Source organism: Mesitornis unicolor, unplaced genomic scaffold (assembly GCF_000695765.1).
Source record: "Mesitornis unicolor isolate BGI_N332 unplaced genomic scaffold, ASM69576v1 scaffold19379, whole genome shotgun sequence".
In the NCBI taxonomy this organism is placed as follows: domain Eukaryota; kingdom Metazoa; phylum Chordata; class Aves; order Mesitornithiformes; family Mesitornithidae; genus Mesitornis; species Mesitornis unicolor.
The window spans coordinates 31,111-54,543 of NW_010208188.1; the positions used below are offsets into that span (position 1 = coordinate 31,111).

The window sequence follows — 23,433 nt, forward strand, 5'->3', positions numbered from 1 at the left end:
GAATAAAAGAACATCCATAAAAATTACCATTGTACAGAAAAAGAACTTAGGAGTTCAAATAAGGAAGCTTCTAATATGTTTTTACTAAGATATTGTTGTTTAAGTTACATATCCTGCCTAAAGTTATAACCAGAGTCTTATATAAATATAAATATAAATTACTAGAATTTCTGAAGTAGTAAACATCATATTGCTTTGGAGTTTTTTTCTTTTCTAAAGTAAATTGCATACCCTCTTCTTACTTCTCACATACAATTCTGAGAAGGAGAAATGTGAATTTCACCCAATATCTGTGGCTATACAACCACTCTCACTTGAACACACTATGTAGGTGGAGTTGGAAAGCCTTACCCAGCATTCCCTGAGAATCCCATGTGTATTCATACCAGGTTCGAACACGATTTTGGACCAGTTTTGGAATAGAATAAGTGTTCATATAGGAGACAGTGTTGTCCATACAAGAACGGTAGTAGTTCTGCCCTGCTGTAGCTGCTCCAATTACATCTCTCATCTGCAAGCAAAAACAGTCTTGATTTGAATGTCTCGTCAACAATATATAAAAAGAATAAAACACTTTTTTTTTGCAAAATCACTGATTAATTATACAGTCAGCTGCATGTTTTGAATAGATGCTTCATCTGCTTTTTCAGAAGCATTACAGATTTAATCTAATTGTATTGGAAAGTCTGTATTTATGATTTTTAAAGGAATAATTTGTGGGTTTTAGCTTATTCTTCTGTCTCATATTTGTGGACATGGATGAAAAATATAGATAATACTTTTCTTAAAAATCCATAATAAAGCTACTCTGCATTTTGTGTGCAATGCAAGTCATAAGTAGAGCAAACTGGACTAAATTTCTCTAATAATATCACCTACCACCACTAGAATTAAGATCCCACCACAGTTTAAATAGTTAAGAGAATCTAGATAAGTCTTAAAATGTACTTCAAGCTGAAAGGTGACCTTGAAGATTTTAATGCAGGAACATTATTTATCATTCCAACACAAATGTAATTTAGTGTTTAGAAAGTGGATGCATTAATGTTCATAGATATTCCTTCTTCAAAAGCATAACTATATAGACATGCTTTTGGTAGAATGGCTTCGTATTGTGGTGGTCAAGTCAAGGTGAGTGTGCCAGTGGGCTGAATTTTGCTTTTTATTACAGGGAGGCAATTGATTGCAGTAGGAATAGCAATTCTTAGGCAAATGTGCTAAACCAGGAATAACCCAGTAATTTTAAGAGTCCTTTGTAAACATGAACTATAACAAACCACTATGAAGGTGTTTGTATGTTAAGATTTAAGGTTTGAGTCTGTAAATTACTATACCGGTCAGAAAAATTAATCTGCAGAATCTTCTTGGGGAATGGTGTTTTCATTGACAGTTATATTAATTTAGGAAAAAATTCTAAATACACAAACTCTGACGTTAAATACAATATACTTAAATTCAATAATTTTCCAGAAGAAATATTTTATATTAAATACTTTGTTTTACTTTTGGTAATTTTTGTTTATGGACAAATTTTAAATCCTATAGGCGAGAGTCTGTTTCATGATGGTTATCTTTTCTTGCACTTCTAAACAGCAATAGATATGCAATTTTTCATTGTTTGAATTTTTCAAATCCTATATTTGAAATAATTACATTTCAGTTTTCATCTTTATTTTTCAAAATAAAGATTATTTATATATTACATATATTATTTTTCAAAACAATTCTTCCAATAGCAAGTATGTACAAATCAAAAGGTCTGGAATGATTTCTACAGGACTCTGATAAGACATAGTCTCACATAGGAACCATGGCATTTGTTTTTCTGTAGGTAAGGTATTTTAAAACCTATGGATACAAAACCCAAGTTTAATATTTTCAAGCCAGAATTATTTCAGATAAATTAATTTAGAAATATAACTGATTTGCTGTGCTATTGGCTTTTTTTTTCCTTCTGCCAAACAATAACCAAGTGAAATAGAAAACAGTTGATTTTAGGGTTAACAAATATATCGTAATTTATGGAAGAGCGCAGACAAAAATCATGGGATTTCCATTAACAGTATTCCATGGCAGTAGTATTGAGTTTGACTTAGTCAATAATTTGTACATATTAATATCAAACCTGCAATTACAATTTTTTTTATCAGATTCAACAATGTAATGTGAATGTTAAGGACCTCTCTCCTTGGCTGTGAGGAAGAAGAAAGAAATTACACATAGTTTCAAGAATTGTCCATGTCCTGCAGAGTTTTGTCTTTAAATCAGCTTGTGTGCAAAAGGGCTACAAAACTGGGTGTGGATTAAACACACGTATTTGTCAGAAGAATAAGTACAGATGGCAGTTAAGTAGAGGGACATTCAGATGGAAGATAAGCTTTTCTCCCAGAACTGAAGTCCATTAAATGAAGTATATTATTGCTACATTACAGTCATTTAAATGTATCTAGTTATTGTGTTTTGATGTACCTGACCAATTAAGCTGGAGAAGACAAAAACGCCCAAGAAATAATTCAGCAGTTGAAAAACTATCTCAAAGAGAGTTTGTGGTTCTGGAAGGCCGCCGATGGTGATCAAAGTACGAACTGCCCAGTAGTAACATCTCAGATACCTGTGGATATAGACAGCATTTTTGTTACTGGAAGTAGGTACTTATGTGGTTGAAATTAAGCGTATACCCACCTGAGTTGGGCCTTTCAGTGATGCTTTTCAGTCCAAAAGACCTCAGCATTTTTTTAAAAAGGGTTTATTATTTCACAAATGATTCAGTTATGTAAATCATATTGAGCTGAATGTTCTCACTGACAGCAAAATAAGCATATATGGGAAACACAGAGGTTACTCTTCTTCAGTAACTCTGTGCAGCACTACAGATGACTTCTGTAATAAATTGCCAAGGTGGGCATTACAGTGTTAGAATGCTGCCTGTGAAGATGTTATGGTGTTAAAAGCAGTGTAAAAGTGTCAGGGACTTCCCAGAGTTTATCTATAGCATGCTAGATGCATCTGCATCTGAAGGACTCTTCCATGGCTTCACTTGATGACCCCAGTGTGAAGCCTTATGATGGGCATGACAAATGCAGTGTTGTCCTTCTCATGACCATTCATTTTCCTATCCCTTTAACCACACTTATTTTCTTCCCACTCTGCTTCTGAGTACCCTTCATTGGCTTATAACCCTACTGGGCTATGTCAAACAGAAGTTATATGTTTCTGCCAGCTGTGTGTTAATCTATTTTCTCCAAACCACTTCACTTTACACAGAAAGGTTGACTTCTGCATTAACTTCTCCCAGTGGCTGGCCTCCACTACCCCTTCTATCACCTTGACAAACACTATTTTGCCGCCTTCACTGCTTTCCCTCATGCCTGGGAAGAGCAGTCCATCAATGGCTACAAAACCACCTTGTTAACACCCTTCAAGACTTTTCTCAGAACTCTGTTAGTCTAGAAGGCAAACACAGCAGTGAGAAATGATCAGTCACTAAGACTCTGCTTCAATGTGTGGCTTTTATGGATGCTTTCATTGTATCCGTCTGCTGTATCTCACTTCTTATACCTGAATTGTAAGCTGTTTGGCCGATCACTGTTTTATTCTGTTGGTATAGCCTTCTTTGCACAGCCTTGTGCATGACAGCCTGTTGCATTCAAGTGGCATATTTCTATTAGTATGATGACACAAGTTTATGAAAACAACAAAGGACCTGGACAAAATTATTTTTTTTTTATTTTTTTGAGGATGGTCATACTAGCTCTCTTTTTTATACATATAAAATACTTTGGCATGTCTAAGCTTCTGTTTTAAATTTTGTACTAGAATATGGCACCACCAGTAACACATCAACCCTCAAACAGTGCAGCAGAGATTAATTAGTTCAAATCACTGTTGTGAACATGCTATCATTTCCTTCTTTTCTGAGCTAACAAATAGGAATATTTTTAAAGGCCCTCTATTAATTAGAATTTTAATTCCTAAGTCTCTATACAATTGGACTACAGCTTCACTAATGATTAGGAGTGGAAGTTCATTTTCCTTAATTGTGCAATGAGATTTTCTGTTATTCCATCCATGACTATTGCTTCTGAAGCAGTGAAGATTACTTCTATTTGTTGAATTTTATTGAGTTTGAAATTAAAAAAAAAGACACCAAAACCAGAAGAAATACTTTTGGAGATGTCTGTTTTGAAATAGACAGTCTTGCATTCATCTTCTCATGTCTGCCCTGAATCTGAGGCCACCTGATCTGTTTGCAGACTTCAGGTGCACATTTTGATTTGGTGGCCTCCACTTTTAAACATCCCTCATTAAGATATGAACTCCACTCATATTAATAAATGATCCATGTAACAGTACAATTGGAGGGTCAGTTTTTTGCAAATATGAGAAAATAAAATTGCAACTAATTTCAACGAGGGTTTGTATTTAAACCTCTCAAAATGTTTTAAAGTCTTTCACCTAAAGCATCAGGCCTTATTAAACAATCATTTTTTGCTTTTAATTGCAAAGTAACTTTTATCTTGGTTGCAGATTAACAAAATGCAGTAACAATGATCACTTTTACCATAGTTTTCTAGTTTTAGATTTTAACAGCCAGAAATGTCTGTTTTCATTCAGAGTCCTTAAGTATGCCTTTTAAGTAAAAAATTGGCATATCTGCCATCATATATTTTTTCCTTGTTAGTGGTGAAAAATGAACAGCTGGATTACATCACTATAATATTTTCACTTGGGGAAAAAAAAAATCATCACCCATGCACACTTCCAGCAAACTGTGCATAAGTGGCAGCTGTCTCTTAGACTTCTGTAGCATAAATAAGTGGTAAGAAATAGCCTAAGATCTGTTTTGGAAGAATTGGAGATCTAAGCATAAAATGATGTCTCTAGTTTGTCTGAGGGGAATTTTAATATAAAACATGTTAATATCATATTCATTTGCCATAACTGCGAATGCGGTAGTGCTTGGAACATGTGTAATTTAATAAAATAGAACAAGGGGTAATGGACACAAGCTGGAACACAGGAGGTTCCACTTAAATTTGAGAAGAAACTTCTTCTCAGTGAGGGTAACAGAGCACTGGAACAGACTGCCCAGAGAGGTTGTGGAGTCTCCTTCTCTGGAGACATTCAAAACCCGCCTGGACGCCTTCCTGTGTAACCTCATCTAGGTGTTCCTGCTCCGGCAGGGGGATTGGACTAGATGATCTTCTGAGGTTCCTTCCAATCCCTAACATTCTGTGATTCTGTGTAATTTATGAATATAAAAGTAAAGAAATAAACATTACTTCTGTGCTTGTTACTGTAGGAAACAAAAGCAATTAACCAACTCCTTCACCTGCAATTGCCTTGGATTCCAAGCTTGCTAATTCCACCATGACAGAAAAAGTAATCTTCATTCTGGAAATGTCTACAAGAATGAAAGCAGCTCCTCAAAGGAATTTAGGGGTCATATTCTTCTTTGCAGTGTTGCATATCCAAAATGTAAGAGTTTTTTTCAGAACTGCTCACCCCTTTCTGAAGGTGTAGTTAATACAGTATATCCCTCTGTAATTTTACTTCAAAAGAAAGTTTCTACCGGTAAAGTCACATAATAATCACTATCTCTTAGGCACAGGTTTTATATTTTCTCCATTTATGCATTTATTGTTTTTATTTTAATCTGAAAGTTATACAGTTGAAATATAAAACAGTTTTATTCCCTAAGAAAGGAAGAAATGAGATTGTAAATTCTGTTTAAGGAAAGCCAGAAAAAATAGACTCCTATTTCAAGAGCATTAGCAGCTCTGCTTCCTACTAGCTAGTGTCTGGAAACCATCATTGTTCAACATATGCCTTACTAGTCTGCTGTTGAAGGAAACAGCATGAGACAAGAAAGGGATTTTACCTCTGCACAACAGAGACAATATGTTTATCCTTCAGGCAATCAGGCTACTAGATTTTTCCCTAAAATAAGTCCTAGGTATGAAAACATTCAGAAACTGTGCAAATAAGATACCTTATAATATTATGTCAATAGAAATATCTTTCTTCATAAAAGTCCATTTCAGAATATGCTAAACTACATACATAGTTTTAGTTAGGACAGGTAAATCAAATCTTTGTGCATGTGGCTATTAGGTTTTAGAGTGGTATTCACACATTCACTTCAGCCCAGAGAAACATTGTTTCAGGGATATCACAGAATCACAGCATGGTAGGGGTTGGAAGGGACCTCTGAAGATCATCTAGTCCAATCCCCCTGCTAGAGCAGTATCACCTGGACTATGTCACACAGGATCATGTCCAGGGAGGTTTTAAATGTCCTGAGAGAAATTATCTGGAACTCTACAACCTCTCTGGGCAGCCTGTTCCAGTGCTCTGTTACCCTCACAGTAAAGATGTTTTCCCTTATGTTTAGGTTGACCCTCCTGTGTTCCAGTTTGTGATCATTGCCCTTGTCCTGTTACTGGGTGCAACCGAGGAATCTGATTCCATCCTCCTGACAAAGACCCTTTAGATATTTAAAAGCGTTAATAAGATCCCCCTCACATTTAATTCCTCTCGGATTACAGCTAGCATGGGTTTAAGAAGAGTAAAGTGTACTTTACAACTGGTACTCTAATGACCTCCTTCTAGTTACCTCTTTTTCCTGAGTGACTTATTAATCAGGTGGCTCTGGCTATGATGATCTCAGACAGAATGGTGTAAACTGCAGATCTTTTGTCTAAAAAGTACAGCTGCAAGTAGCGGGTCTGAAAGCATGAGGTCTCACATACCAATGAGTTGGGTTGTACATTCAGAGGTTGTCTGGAGGCACAAAACTGCCTCTGTATAGCAAGTGCTGTGAGTGTGACCCACCCAGCCTACTGCAGGTGCAATGTATAGCTGATACCTATGAGACACCTTTTAAGATATGCCAGTCTTACTGCGCATTGGGCAATGCATACCAAAGAAGTAGAGTAGTCGTAGACACATACAGTGACCATTTTCTGGGACTTCCAGATATCCACTAAGTCTGTGCCCAGAGCAGAAAGGCAGCAAGCTACGGAAAATGTAATCAGGATGCAAATAAGTGTCTTAATTTTTGAATATGCCAGAGAATTTTGCAGACTACTTGTGGATGGCTTAAAAACAGAAGAAATATACCATAAGCTAAGTGGAATGACTTGTTTTGCCTAAATGTAATGCTGACCTGGGGGATTTGCATGAGAATTTCAGGTCCTTAGTTTTATTTTCCCTTATGGACAGCAATGAGAGGCACAGATACTTCCATGGGACAATTCAGAACAACAGCATTAAGTTCCTGCCTTGAATCTTTTTCTACAGGATTTGTCCACCTTTCTGAGGGATTAGGGAGCCTGATCTCTTACTGAAGAAGTTAAATTAGATTGTAAATAAACACCTATAGTTCAAATTGTTCTCCTAGCTATAATTAAGAGACCTTTTCAGTATCCTGCTGCCACGGTTATATAGCCTCTACACTATGGTGTTGCATGCTAACCTTCTGCTTTAGGAGAGACAAAGGGCAGATACTAACTATATCTAGCTTATGAGTGCAGTTTTAATGCTGGGAACATCTTGTATGGCTAATTTGGGTGCATTGCAGGGGGCTAAAGTTGACTGCCTTTTGCACTTCAGGCCAAAGACTTTGATTGAAGACTGCCATGCAAAAGAGCTCAAATCTTCTTGGACTGGCACTAACACTTCAGAGTTTGGACGTGAGCTGTAAAAAAAATGGGTAGCAGAAATTTGACACCATAGCTACTTTGATAGTTTTGTTTGTGGTTTGAGTGCTGTGTATAGCTGTTAGTTATAAATTGAAGTTCTCCAGTTAGTATGTCAGCTCAGGAACATATATATAATCAAATTTGCAATGGAAACTCTTGTCTGTGTGTTCTTTTTAGCCTGGAAAGGAAAAAAAATGATCCTAGAAGTGCTGACATTTTTAAGAACTGGTTTTGGCCATAACTAACAACATTTTATAGACACAGCAGGGATTCTACATAAAACATTCATGACACTAAGTCAGTGCCAGATCGTTTGCTTCAGATCAGTGTAATCTGAGACCATTAGAATTTTTATTTATTTGTCAAACTGCTTACTGTAATTTTTTAAAATTAGCTAAGAAGCTATATTTGTCTTATCTTCTTTCTGAATCTATTTTCATTCTATACAAGACTAATGGCATATTTTTTTTCAAATGTTGACTGCTAAGTAAAAGGAAATTACATCTGCATTGCTGTGCCATAATATATACTGCAAATCTGGTCAGTTTTTGTGACAGATTTTTTCTGAATCATTCTTAATTCCTGCTTTCCAAGGAGACAAATATATCTTGAAGCATCTTGTTTGATATGCTTAAATTCACATTGCTTCTCTAATAGTAACTAATGTTCACATAATGCCTCTCTGTCAAAAATCCCCAAATATTTGACAATCAAATAATGAGTGATGCCTGATTCTCTGAGGTAATGACTATCCCATACAGAAGGCATTTGCAGTTAGTGAGATACCAAGTAATACTTTATGAAATGCAGCTCAGCATAGGATAACTTTGGGGGTTCCATGTAAATGAAACTGTATAATCCAGTATGAGTTACATGCAGGCAAAAGAATGAAGTCAGACATTCACCAACTGATGTCAAAATGAATTAGATTAATGGCTTAATGAGGCTTGCATGGGTATATTCTAACATGCATTTTATTTCAGCATCTCCGTTTAATGCAGGTTTTGAATTATCAATTTATTATTATTATTGTTTATAAAAATATTCTGCCCTAAATCCCATGTGATTTCAGTGTGGTGTGAGGAAACTTCAGCCATGCCTTTTTTCTTGAGAAATAGTCTTAATTATTAAAAAAAATGCAGCTTTACACAAAGTGTGTTTTACCCTCAGAGGCTAGTTTCTTACCCTTCAAGATAGTGACTCCACACCAAACTCAAGAAGTCTGACAAAATTACAAGCAAGAGGAGCATGCCTACAAGAGAACTGTCAAAAGTTGTTTAAAGGGTGATTTATGATAGCAATAGGATATTACATACGTTTTTGCAAATACTGTAATTAATGAACAAATTGAGCTTCTGTGGCTTTACCTATATCATGGCCTTTAAAAGAAATGAATGCTCATACATCTGAACTTACTAGATATATTTTTGTATCTTATGACTTTGCTATTTTCTCTTGCTTCCTCTTCATCATCTTAATGAATGCCTCTTATCTGTCACCCAGCCTATTGCTGTCACAAGGAGTTAGTGAAAAAGTGAGCCAATATCCATTTCTTCCACTCTGCCACATGTATAAGCATGTCCTTCGCAAAAGATCAGAGAAAGTGGGTGGGATTTTTTCAGAACAATCACCATGGTATTTAGAGGGACTAAAATGTTGCACACAATGCTGTGTAGCAGAAAAAAAATAAATTGTGCCTCTGATTCAGTTGAGGGATTGCATAGCAATCCTAACAGTTCCCATGTGCATATGCAATCAGTAAGTTTAATTTATGACTCTCGTTGCCTTCTAAATGTTTAATTAAGTTAGTGCTTAGCACTGACTCATAAACCTATAAAAGCTGAAAGTGGTTAACTGATTTTACACTGCACCTGCCCTCCAAATACGTGTTAGTAATGAAACTAATCAGCAGACATGGTGCGAAAAGTTTGCTATCCGAGCACTTGCAAAGTAAGGGCATAACCTGTAAACAAAGGTGTGGGAGAGAGGGGGGGATGTAAGGAAGGAGCAAAATCGACAAAAATCTCTTACAAGAGAAAAGGACTTACATGTTTCCATTGCCATCGTACACCCATCTAGTGCTGCCAAGTCCTTCATAGTCTGAAGCCCAGTAATACAGGCATGCATTAATGTGCAACATGAACAGCAAGTATCCAGTTGTTCGAATGACCCTATAAAAGTCAACAGATTCCTGTAAAACAACGTACAATTTTCCTTCCTTGTCATATGGAACCAATTGCTTGTTTGGATCGAAAATGTTTATATTAAGCATCCACTAAGTAGGTCCCCACCTGTATTGACTCAGTGAAAAAAAAAAGCTGGCAGTTATCTGTCTCTTGCATTTGTCCAAGGTCAAATAAATATCTTTCCTAGAATATTTGACACAGGGTAATTTTTAAATTATGGCTCCCTGAGAACTTTATAATCCACTTCTTTAACTGGATATTTACAGAAATTTGAAGCCATATTAATGAGGCTAGAGGGTTAATGTGTTTGCAAACTCTGTTCAGGATAGGCTCTAAACTTGTGAATCAGAGCCAAGAAATGTCTGAGGTAAGAAATGAACTGCTTTAAAAGAGCTGTGCTAGGAAGCCTGCAGTAGATCCATTACACAGTATGATTTACTGGCTACAGCTGGGGTTATATCATTCCTAATATCCGTTCTTATGCTTATGGCCAGTTCTTTGAAGAACACCAATGATGAGCTACTTAAGCACCATGGAGCTTTCTGTTTAATACACTAATGATCTCATTGTATATCCTCTGTTCAGAGTACGGGAATCAAAAGAAAGATCTCCTGGATTTAACTGTCCATGGAAATATTCATACAGGCAGGGGACAAATAAGCAGGAAAAGTACAGGACTTGCCTATACACAGGGAGGCTGGCCCATAGTGCTACAGCAAGAATGCAATGCATTTTGCAGTGCATAGTAACTGAGTGCATGGTTTTATGAAGATTTAGTAAGTTCTAAGTTAGGTCCATAAACTAAGTTAATGGGAGATAATATCTCTGTAGTTGTTTTTGTATTATGCACTTTTTTACTGGTTCTTCAGGTGCCTTCTTTTGCCTTTCCATGCCATTAAGCAATTTACCTATGTGTACTCTTCTTCTCTAGGATATTGACAAATGAATGCGACTTCTCTGTTTAAATGTTGGTGTGCAATCAACATTACAAAAAAGTTTAAATAAATGAAAGGAGAGGGCAACATAAGAATAAGCTTTGTGGAGGTCAGCATCTCAAAAATAGCAGAATTTTGAAACTTCTAAGTTTTGTTTTATTTTGCAGGTTCGTGAAACTATGAAAGAGATGATGTTTTAAACTCCTTTTTGAATCAACTACTTTCTAAATCTCATAAAACATCCCATTTGCAATGTATAAATACCAAGTCTACAATGTAAGTGCAATAATCTTTGAAACAGAATAAAACGGTAAACAACAGATTCTTATTTCTGCTGACACAGGACACAAGAACAATACATGCCCCAAAAGTGGGACCAAAAAATCTGCCAATGTAGTAGTTGCACAGGATAAACTAAGGCTGATGACACTGACAGTAGATGGCAATAATGATGACATAGTAGATGGGTTCACTAGGTCTTAGCAGCATCACTGACTGCTGAGGGGCCTATGAAACTTGCCATATCCATGTTCATGGATTGCTTGAGTTGGTTCCAGTGTTATTTTAGTTAATGCAGAAGGTGAGAACATAGTGCAGCACACAACAGTTATAATCACTATTTGAGATCTGTACTGAATTAATTCTCATTCCAAGTTTACTCAATGCAGTGGAGGATCAAGTTTCTGTATATGCCAGGTTCATAACGAGAGCATATTTGAAGAAAAATGTTGTTAAAGGCTCAAGCTCATGACTCTTATTAAGTATAAATAAACAGCTACTAAGGATTTGGTACTATTGGCTATTTGTAACCTAAAACCCCCCACTCTTTAGCTCTTTTGCTAAAGAAACTTCTGATACTTCTGATCAGGTAAATTTTGACAGGAACCTCAATTTAGCGAACCTTTTGCCTGAACCAAGCCAGCTGAACTGAGCCAGATTTCATATGTGAGCAAAGCTTTACATTTATTATTTTAATGATTACAATATATTTTTAAAAATCTTAAATTGAACAGTTAAAGATATATCATATTCCATCCAGTGCTTCACTGACAAGTCATGAAATAAAATGAAATGCATTCTGTGCCAAGCCTTGCATGCTACAAGAGTTTAATAAGCACATACCTGTAGATGTATGCTTTGTCCAGAACAGCTTCCAAACGATCATTAAACTCAAAGAATGTGTTATGCTGAATGGAAAACAAATTAAAGTCATACAATTCAAATTAAACTAAAAGGTGAACCGTAAAGCAAGGATTAAAATTGAATTAAACATTATTTTGGCTGTTGGGTGCCCCATTAATCTGATTATAGAAAAAACCTTGCTGTTTAGGTCAGACTGCTGCAGATAAATGATTTCTACTTCCTCAAAGATATGTAATTGCTTGGGCAACTTTATCGGAGAGAATAGAGACATAAAAAACCCTTTTTACTCTTTTTGAAATTCCTGTAATTCTCAGTAAGTGATCATATGTATCAAAACCACATACTAGATGATACCATGTAGTAACAATTGCTGCTGTATCAAATTCCTCCTGTTAGTTATTCAGAGTTTATAATTTGTGATAGCTCTTAATATTTGCACGTAGCATTAATAAAGTCTAGTAAGCAGGTCACATTCTCATGGAAGATCAGTTGAGTCAAGCAGGACTTGACTTTCATAAAGCCATGCTGACTGGAACTGATCACCTGGTTGTCCTGTACATGCTATGTGATGGCATTTAAGATGATCTGCTCCATTTAAGATTAATCTAATTTAAATAAAGGAAATAAACCAGCCTTAATCACAAAACACCTTTTCAAAGTAGGAAAAAATAAAGTGAGAAGAAAAATAAGAGAATAAGGGCTTCAATTGGCTAGATTATGTTTTGTATTGTTTGTTAGTTTGTTTAGTGATGTTGCAGTTTATCCTGAATATATTTTCCAATTTCTAAATTTCATATTCATAAATATTATAAACAACTCTCCATTGGGTCGTAAAAACATTTATGTGTGGTTGTCCATCTATCACTCACACAGATCTTACCTTTAGCATCCTATTTGCTCTAAATGCTGGGTTAAATCCAAAGAAGAAGTATAAAACTTCAAATGGCAATATTGATAACACATCGAGCTGTTGAAGAGCAGAGAGGTCAATTTAAACTTCACAATAGTCATTATGCATTTACTTGCTGTCAAAAACCTACTTAGATTGGATCATGATTGCGCATAATATTTGAACATTCAGCATGCCAAGACTGTGACTTCTAAAGTACTGATAGGCAAGATTATCTCTCTGAAAACACCAGCAGCCTCTCTCTGTCCTGCTTTTAAATCCCCATGTCTGAGATTTTCATCTGTTTCATGGAGATTATTAACAGTGTCTCAGATATCTGATTACTAGAACATTCTGTTATTTCAATTAAAGTTCTGACAAGACTGAAGTGGTAGGCATGTGTCTGGTGAGTGGAGGTGGGGATAGCACTTCTTAGTAGTCTTATGGTGTTTAAAAGCAGGCTGCCTAAAGCAATCTGGGGGAACACTATGAATTAGACTGCTTGCTTGCAGCCTGCAAAAGTGACATGATCCAAGCAACAGACTCATCATAGACTAAGAAGTTTGTTTGTTTGTTTTTCTTTAATAAATGCTGTATTTTGTTATATTTGGATGTTTCTCTTTCCCATATCACTAAGATTTTCAACATCTCCCTACAGTACATCAACCGTGTAATTACTCTTCTTATCTGCCTACTTTATTCTTTCCAAGCACTTTGTGAAGAGAAGGAAATCTGTGGCAAAACTGGCTTTGAATTTTCAAAGATCCTGTGATGCCTTGCTCTGTTGCTGATATTGTTTGGGAACAAAAGAGGGATGTGAAACTGTAGGCTTCATCTCACTAATCAGAAATGCCTTTGCCATGAGAGTTGAAACTTCTGTTGGCAGCAACTAGCTTGCAGCATTGGCATTTTATTCCATGCAAGTATGATGCAGTTAATACCTGAACTCAGTGAAAAAGCAAAGCAAACCCAAAAATTGAGTGAGGACAAACAGCCTCTTACGATGTCTCTCTCTGTCTCAGATACATGTCTAAGAGGAGGTAAAAATTAGTCAAAAGTGCTTTAATATGACTGTTAAATAGTACTTAATCATATGACAAAATCTCAGATTATAGCTATATCTTGCATGTGGTGAGAACACTCAACTCCCCTTAGTTTCTGAAGAAATCATGAGCACTAAATGTACTGCAAGAGTCAACTTAAAATAAACCTGAACATATCCACTTAGTCCTCTTGTTTTGAGTTTAACTTTCTCCTACTACCTTGCCTGTTTAGTGTATATCATGCACTTTTGAATAGCTTAACTTTTAGTATATAAGCAGTGATACTACAATCACTGAGACAAATTTAACTCCGAAAAAGGGCAGGTACAAACTGTTTACAGAAGGGGGGACCTATAACTGAGACTTCAGAGATGTGGCTCCTTTCCACAGAGTTGTGCATGTATCAGGAATTTAATAGACTACTTGTCCTCAGTTGGGAAAAGCAATATTTAGGAACAAAAGGAACAATTTTCTTAAATCAAATGCATATTTGTTTTTACAAAGTGCAATAAACATGAAAAATCTTAATTTAAATTTTTTGTTTACTTGTGTGAGTGATCAATACCATGAGGTACTTCATAAGGGTTCACCAAATAAAGTTCTCATGTAACTTCAAGACTTATTTTGTTTAATGAATCTCTGGCAAAGTGTGCCAGATTGTCTTTCAGTGTGTGCGGGGATGCCTTGTACAAATTAATCAAAATTGAGAGTTTAATTTATTCTATGTTATTAATTTATTACTATTCAGAAATAATATTTATAGTTGCTTTTATAATTATTCTGTTTTATAATTAGACTCTGTTTAGGAAGATGGCAATCTCCAGCTGGTGAGCACTAACATGCCATCAAGCCAATGTTTTCTGGTAATTCTGGTTTCTTAAACCAAGAGTGATTTTCAATGAAAGAAAAAAATCCTGTGGAATCCTACATCTAGAACTTGCACATTGGCAACAGTAACACGGAGTCTGCTTACCTGAAACTTCATAGTGCTGTGGTAGAATTTCTTCATTTCCACTCTGTCTGACTACCGTGATAACGAAAGGAGAAGGCAAGAATAGTATGTCAAGAACGTGCCTCTGCTACTAGACAATAATAATAATTATATTCTGATAACAGGAATGATGACATTAATATTAAAGATGGAATAAAATAAGGAAAAAAATCTGTAGGAGGAAGTAGTACTTTTATTAGACCAGTATACAGTAAAGCAGATTTTATTAGGCCTACTTGAAAAAATCAGGTTTGGAGTCTGTTTGATTTTTTCCAAGCCTGGATGTTGGTCTAGCAAAGTATGTTACATTTTTCCCACAGATCTTCCCTCTCCAGACATCTGTACCAGTTGATGCTTAACCCAAACCTCTTCAGTGTCAGGGCCAAAAACTCCATGTGACTTCAGTGATCCCAAGAAAAATGCAAACAATGTTTCTCATGGTGCTGTACAAAATTAGCTCTCTGAAAGCTAGCATTGACATGGTAGCATTATTAGCATTATAATAATCAACATTTCATTCATTAGTAATGATTAGTTATTTATTTTAAAATTGTTCTCCATGAGAACTGATGCTAATACCTTAGTAAGAAAAAGTCATCACAAGTATATAAAGAAATGTATCTATACTTTCTGTATTTATAGCAGGGACAATTTAAAAATAGCTTTAAAATCTTAACAATATTTCCATGCCAACTTTTCACTATTATCTGTTCAAACATTAAACTAAATGCAGGAGATCAGGCAGTAGACAATCTCTTCATGCATGAACATCTATGAATTGTACAAACAGCTTCAAGGGAAATAAAAGGTAATCTTCCTGTTCCTAAGTTTTAAACTTGTTCATAAAACTTGAGTTTTGTAGGATTTAGGCAAGACTGCCAGTTACTGGATGTCTTGGCATAGAAAAATACACTACACTGCACTGCATTTAGTATCTATCCAAACTATATTTGCAGAGTTTTATCCAAGATTCCCTTGTAAAGATATCAGTAATATCTTGTACACACCATGTGTAAAATATTATGTAAAAGCACTGAACTAAAGCTAGTTCCAAATTACATTTGAGGATATATAATTTTGATTTTGCTGCCTGTTGGGCACACTGAAGTTATCTAAATTTGTGGATTTTTTCCACACTAGGTTTTCTTCTTTAAGATGCTAAAGAGTCAAAAGTAGGGAAGATTTTAAAGAAGAGTTAGTGTTCAAGATGCCCTTTCAATATGTTAAGAGCAAGCTTTTACCTTTTTTAAGATACTAGCTTAGAGTTTTATTTTGTGTTTTTACATTACAAGATAACACAAAAACAGTAGGAAAAACAAAAATTGAATGTCCATATTTTTCCAAAATAAAGTATCTTAAATTATTTTCAAAGGAATTTGCTCTGATTTTGGCAGAAGATTCCCGCAATCTCACAATTTGTAAAAAACATACATATCCTGTACAGCCCTAGCAGAATATGCACTGTCTCCAACTATGACTCTTGCACAAGGTAAATAGAAAGCTCAAAGTTTCACGTAAACATACGAACACATGCATAGATGAATGAGTACACAGTCATGTAATCACTGACTCCAGTTATGCTGCACCAATTTACTCCTGGTGAGAAAGAGCTTTATGCACGTTCTGACTGCTTTCATCTGTTACTTTAAAATCTGTTTTTTGGTTTGTTTTTTTTTTCTTTTTTAAGAATGTAGACAATGGGTATGTTTTCTTCTTCTTAAACAGGATAATTGGAAGGTCAGTGAAGAATAATAAAGGTATACTTTGATAAATAAAAAAGTCACATAGATTGGACGTAGCAGGAGAAAATTTGTCAGATTAGAGGGAATTTCTATAATGTACTACAACACACAACTAATACTTGTGGAAATCCCACCTCTAATACTTACAATTATATCTCCACCTCTTAAAAATTGCACTCGTGGCTGAAAAATCAGTAAGTCGCACAAGTAGCAGATGTCACAGATGATGTCTATGGCAAACCAATATATTGTATTACTTGGGGTTTGATATGGGAACACAAAGCGAAGGGGAATAAACCAGCAATTCCAATTATAGGCGACTGTCACAACCATAAGCCATGCTACATAACGGCGATCTGAAAGAAAAAACATTGAATTTACAGGCACGAACTTAGAATATTTTCACATTCTTTTAGACATATTCATCCTATTGCAGTCTCTGGGAATGGTTCTCCCAGAGCTATCTACCATTCTGCCTTTTTCAATAGAACAGGCTGCTGAAATGATATAGGTTGAAACTAGGAGTCACAGAAAGAATTTTCAAAAAGTAAAACAGATGAGTTTATGAGAGCATATAGAATTTAGTGGATCACACGAAACTTGATATGTTTTGCATGATTCTGGTGTATGTTACAACTGACAAAAGAATTCTTTGTCCCTCATGAATGGGACAAGTTCTAGATCAAGAATCAGAAGGCTTAGGTTTTGGTTGTGGTTGGTTTGCATATCAGCTTTGTGCAGACCATTTTTACAACTGTTGTCGCTTTTCATGTCTTTTTCCTGCTTGGAATAAATGTTTTTTAGGGCAGGATCTATGCATCCCTCTGCTTTGCAAACTGGAATGTGGATCTAACAGTGGCTCACAGGTACTATGTAGTACTAGGTCACCTGAAGAGGCCTTTACCCCATTCAGTTGCATAGATATTAATTTACCTGTGTAAGAGTCTATGCTGTCTGGTAGCTTCAGATACTGTATGTATTTTTTCAGTGGAGGTTTTTTGAATTTACAGCACAGCATATCACAGTAATGATCCTCCTCTGGCTTTGCTTCTGCATCCTCTTTCTTTTCTTCTTTCTTTTCTTCTTTTGGTGGGGGTGGAGGCTTCTTCTTTGATGGTGCTAGCCACACAGAAGGCCACAAAGGGTGACATTTTAAAAGTGGCTTAATTACTACATCTTATTTTAACATGTACAAAAGTCTCATGATGTTAAGAATTCTTCTGAAAGCACTTGGCAGTGACTAAAGCTATAATTCATAATAATATTGAATCAGTAGAAAACAGAAAGGTGAATAAAACCACAACTAATGCCATAAAAGGCTAACAAGAAATAAGGTAATGCATAATTCAGCATACATTATGCAACTGGGCATTTCTTTTTACATGACTGGTGCAAAGAATGCATGCAGTTAGGATGGAGATAAGAAAAGACATCTGTGCCATGTGCTGATCTCTTCCTTCTAATAAGACTGGATATACAAGATGCAGCAGGGGAAACTAATGGGAAGCCTATGGTTTTGTATGTTTTTAGACTTCCAGAAGTCTTGTGGCACTCCTTTAAGCCCAGTTCTTCCGTCTTTGGGCCAAATAACTTTGTCTACACACTTGTCCTGTTAATTCTGGTGGTTTTACATCTAAGTAAATGATTTTATTTGTTTGATGTTTCATATTTTAAATATGAATTTTAAAATATTAATATTTCAAATATTAATTTAAAAATTAATTTTAAATTAATTTTGGATTAGTTTGGTCTATTTGAGGCATGCAGCCCTCAATGGGCCTGGAAGATTGCTGCCATGGCTGAAATTTTATTTATTTTTACACTGCTGGTCTAATCTCAGAATGACTAATATCTATGCATAAGATATGTATGTTTCTTTATATGTTTCATATTCATCCCCATGAATAAACATATCTGGTGTATATTTTAAAATACATAAAACTGCTTGACAGGAATGATTCTAGACATTGTCCAAGATTTTTCCCCCAGATTCATTAGTGATGAGGTTCAAAGGGAGCTCGTACTGAAGGATCTGGTTTACTGTAGACTAGTTAGGACAAATTTACTTCAATGGGCACAAACTGGTCCATTTTAGTGGGTAAACACACTATACTTGAAAATTTTGTCACACTAATTTCTGTTCCCACAAAATTTTCATCTTTAAACTTAACAATGCACAGCTATTTCTGGAGTCACTTACAGGCTGTAGGACTGCCTTCAGGGGAGGACAGCACTGGATCTTTCAGCTTTTCCTTATAGACTGTTGTCCTTGCTCGCATTTTTCTGACAATCTCTTGAAGTTGGGCATCAGCATACTCATTTGTTTGGAAACCTGAAGGTGCTGGCTTCTGTGTGCTAATTAAAACAAAAGGGAAAAAAGCTTCAACAAAAGAAAAAAAAGCTTCAACAAAAGGAAAATAAAAGCTTCAACAAAAGGAAAAAAAACTTTCCTTTCAGCACTGGAGAGCACTGGAAGGAAACAGTGCTAATTCTACTTCTGAGCAGAAGTCAGACATTAAGACTGAATTTTCATTTTATTGCTTATTCACATTGTGTAATTCATGATAAGTGGACACTTAAGTTGTGATAGATCACTGGAACAGGTTGCCCAGAGAGGTGGTGGAGGCCCCATCCCTGGACATATTCAAGGTCAGGCTTGATGAGGCTCTGAGCAACTTGATTAATGTCTCTGCTTACTGCAAGGGGGTTGAACCAGATGACCTTTAAAGGTCCTTTCCAACCCAATACATTCTATGATTCTATGATACTAAGTTAACTGCTTTTGCTTCCTGCTTATGTCAACTGATATTGCTGGCTCTGTGTAGCAGTCAACATAATATTTCAGGCAGCGGAGGTCCTGTACCCTGTGTTCTCTATAGCCCACAACGCTAATGACTTCTCACTGCTGCTTTTCACCAAGTTCTGTTGTGGCTATGTAAGGCCTAGAGCTTATCCTGTGTATTCACTAAGACACAAGGGATGCTCTTATCATCTGTGCATAAAAAATGTGATTATTATTATTATTATATGGCAATATCCTAATGATGACAAGACATAACTGAGGTAACAAAATAGATGTTTTACTAAGTAGAAGCATAAAGCTCTGGGGCCACAAACAGTAGAAGGACATGGACCTCTTCAAGAGAGTCCAGAGGAGGGTCATGAAGATGATCAAGGGCCTGGAGCACCTCCTGTATGAGGTCAGGCTGAGGGAGTTGGGGTTGTGTAGTTTGCAGAAGAGATGGCTCAGGGCAGGCCTTATAGCAGCTTTCCAGTACTTAAAAGGGGATGTACAGGAAAGATGGGGATGGACTCTTCATCAGGGAATGGGATGATAGTATGAGGGGTAACAGGTTTAAACTGAAAGAGGGTAGATTTAGATTAGATTTTAGGAAGAAATTTTTTACTCTGAGGATGGTGAGACACTGGCACAGGTTGCCCAGAGAAGTTGTGGATGCCCCCTCCCTGGAAGTGTTCAAGGACAAGATAGATGGGGCTTTGAGCAATCTGGTCTGGTGGAAAGTGTCCCATCCTCCCAGGTGGATTTGAACTAGATGATCTTTAAGATCCTTTGCAGTCCAAACTGTTCTATGATTCTATGATGAAACTAATGGTGTTACTGCTGAAACTTCTGTTTCCACTAAGAAGTTCCCCATTGCACGTTCACTTAGGGTCATAGCAATATTGAGCTGATATTCTGGCACTCACAGCATTTCTAAAAATCTGAAGAAGGTTAATTTTCAAACATCCCCACTCTCACGTTCTGCACCAAAAATAATACTTTTATTAGGATCTATGTATACTGTGCAGTCAATCAGAAACTCTGGCTGAAGGTGTTTCTTGATCAACTCTTTTGTAATTTCATCCTTAATAATGTGCTAGTGTCTTATTATGCAAACTGGGGCTGTTTTGTAGTGCCACCCAGCTGGCAGCTGGGCCATACATTTGGATTTCCTCTATGTGGAGACCAGGATAATTTTTACTTCTTCTGTATTCTAGACTCAAAACTTTTCAGCTTGTGTCACTCACCAGTGTCAGAGCTGGCTGTGACCAGTGCAGGGCAGCTTGAGACATCCTCCCACACAGGTCACAACTGCCACCCCTGTACTGAAACCCTGCCAGCTAAGCCCAATACAGGGAGTATAGCAGAGAATTATTCTTTCTTTCTTGTCATTTTTTTTCAGCTCTGTCCCAAATACCATGGGAATGTGGATGTTACAGCAAAAGATGAAGCAAACCAAGAGTGAGGCACACCTGAAATTTCCAAATACTTGAGAAGTCACTCCCAAAGATAAATAGAGTGAAAGTGGTGTGACAGTATCTTGGGTAGGGAGCAACTTAAAAACACTCCAAAGTGAGTGACCTGGGGTTGTCGGTGGACAGCAGGATGGCCATGAGACAGCAATGTGCCCTTGTGGCCAAGAAGGCCAATGGCATCCTGGGGTGTATCAGAAGGGCTGTGGTGAGTAGGTCAAGAGAGGTTCTCCTTCCCCTCTACTCTGCCCTGGTGAGACCACATTTGGAATATTGTGTTCAGTTTTGGGCCCCTCAGTTCAAGAAGGACAGGGAATTGCTTGAAAGAGTCCAGCGCAGGGCCATGAGGATGATGGAGGGAGTGGAGCATCTCCCTTATGAGGAGCAGCTGAGGGAGCTGGGTCTCTTTAGCTTGGAGACTGAGGGGTGACCTCATTAACGTTTATAAATTTGTAAAGGGCAAGTGTCAGAAGGAAGGAGCCAGGATCTTCTCAGTGATAGCCAATGACAGGACAAGGGGCAATGGGAGCAAGCTGGAGCATAGGAGGTTTAATCTGAACATGAGGAAAAACTTTTTTACTGCGAGGGTGACAGAGCACTGGACCAGGTTGCCCAGAGAGGTTGTGGAGTCTCCTTCTGTGGAGACATTCAAAACCCTCCTGGACATATTCCTGTGAGACCTAGTCTAGGTGATTCTGCTGTGGCAGGGGGGTTGGACTAGATGATCTTTCGAGGTCCCTTCCAACTCCTAATATACTGTGATTCCGTGATTCTGTGATCTTTGAATAAACACCATGCCTCCTCAAGACCTAAACCTACTTTGAAGTTCCTAACAGAAGGAGCTGTAACTAAAAAAGGAGAGTGACAGAGGGGGATGTGTGTAGCTTTTTGAGAAGCACAGTTTTCTGGAGACACAACATGTAACAGTACCCAAGGAAGTATAATTTAAAGGTGTGAAATTCCTTCAGCAATAAAACCTTTGGAGAAAATGGAGATAAGCTGTTAAATGCAGAAGAAGCAGAAGTCTAGAAGTATGTGGTTATCATTTCTCTAATTTAAGTCTTTTGTGGTGTCTATTTCTTAAAACTCCCCAGACAGGAGATTAATCAAACAGTTCTGATATACTTTGTAATCTCATCACAGTTCCTTTTGTGTCACATATTCCCTTTGCTCAGGCCATCTGCAGTGTAATGAAATCCTTTCTTATTTTGAGACAACATGTCACAATTAGTTTTTCAGCTTCTATGCAAAGAATTTAAAATAATTCATACTCTTTGCTGTTGCTGCATTTTCTCAGGGCATTAGCTATCTTATAGTAAAATACACTTATCACAAGTGTCACACCAAAGGCCCCTTCTATCTGCTTTCTAGGGATAAGCTGTAAGATGTGTGGGATTTTCTTGTTATTTCTCAGCCTTTCCAATAAAAGTTAATGTCTCCTCTGTCATAAATTTAGTGCTTTATCATTGCAGTGTAACCCAAAGGAAGCATCATGTTATTTGGTGCTGATTAAAAACTGTGAATTTGTTTAAAGTTATTTGCCCCACAGTTGATAAGAAATTGATTTTCCTTGCCCTATTTCTCATTTGGTTTGCCTTATCTCCTTTTCTACTATTTTCTACTAACGAAATGCTTATTTTAAATTTTCTTTGGTTAATCCAGATGGAGGATGCTGCATATTGAATGCTGATAATTTCAAGTTGTCTATTGAACCTGTACTAGTGTAGAGGTGTGCTTTAAATTGCCTTGGCTAATGAAGCCCAACTTCATTCCACCTCTGGCATTAGATGATGTTTTGCCATGAATGGGTGACACCAGTGCTGTGCTGCTGCCTTTCACCCCATGCAGCATTATTGGTGGAAATTAGGGTCTGGCTCAGCAGATGTGTGCTCTTTCATGTGGTAAAATTTTATTAACTCTATTAATAGATGTTTCATAAATTCCTATACATAAACACATAGCTGCCAGCAGAACATGACAGCAAGCAAGAACAAGAGTACGTTTTTCAGGTCAGAGACCCTGCTAAGGATTGTCTTTGAAGAGATCACATTTAATAATTTTAGTTTGTCAATCATACTACATTGCAATGCTTTCTGGTTCTGGTTTGTGACTCCTCAGACTTTCAGATCTTTTGCCTCTGAGAAAGGTTGGTTTGACTTATGTTTTTAGCATGCTCTGTTAAGGAGATAATGCCTCATTTTGAATCCATAATTATCTTTACTCTCACTGCACAGTTATAATTACAGACTCTATTGATTTCATACCAGGCTCTTTCTGGTTTTATTCTCGGTATGAAAGCTCTGAGGGGGTGATCTACTGTGCATATCGATCAATTCCTGGTTTGTTTCTGCTTGTGTCATAGAGCTGAATAGTTTGTGCCATACAGGGGCAGATCTGCACAGTGTGAGGTAAGTCTCCTCCCTTACTAACACACTGTTTAGCTGGGCAGGAAGACACTGCCTTCAGTTTCCTGTGCTGAGCAGTGCTGAGTGCTAGGATTTATCTCTAAGTTGATGTATTGTTCTTTAAGGAAATTTATCTCTTACT

The 23,433-nt window shown here is 36.8% G+C and overlaps 1 protein-coding gene across 1 annotated transcript in view; it reads right to left on the reverse strand.

Annotated features, from left to right (window-relative positions):
• The window catches only part of CNGB3 (cyclic nucleotide gated channel beta 3), a gene marked incomplete at its 5' end in the record, with an annotated part of 32,378 nt that extends 13,391 nt beyond the window's left edge, over positions 1 to 18,987 (reverse strand). The window contains 9 exon segments of the mRNA XM_010192414.1: positions 352 to 511; positions 2,470 to 2,611; positions 9,752 to 9,874; positions 11,947 to 12,011; positions 12,848 to 12,934; positions 14,873 to 14,919; positions 16,776 to 16,988; positions 17,566 to 17,751; positions 18,845 to 18,987. Of these exon segments, the coding sequence (XP_010190716.1) occupies positions 352 to 511; positions 2,470 to 2,611; positions 9,752 to 9,874; positions 11,947 to 12,011; positions 12,848 to 12,934; positions 14,873 to 14,919; positions 16,776 to 16,988; positions 17,566 to 17,751; positions 18,845 to 18,987 (1,166 nt within the window).
• Between the last annotated feature and the right edge of the window lie 4,446 nt (positions 18,988 to 23,433).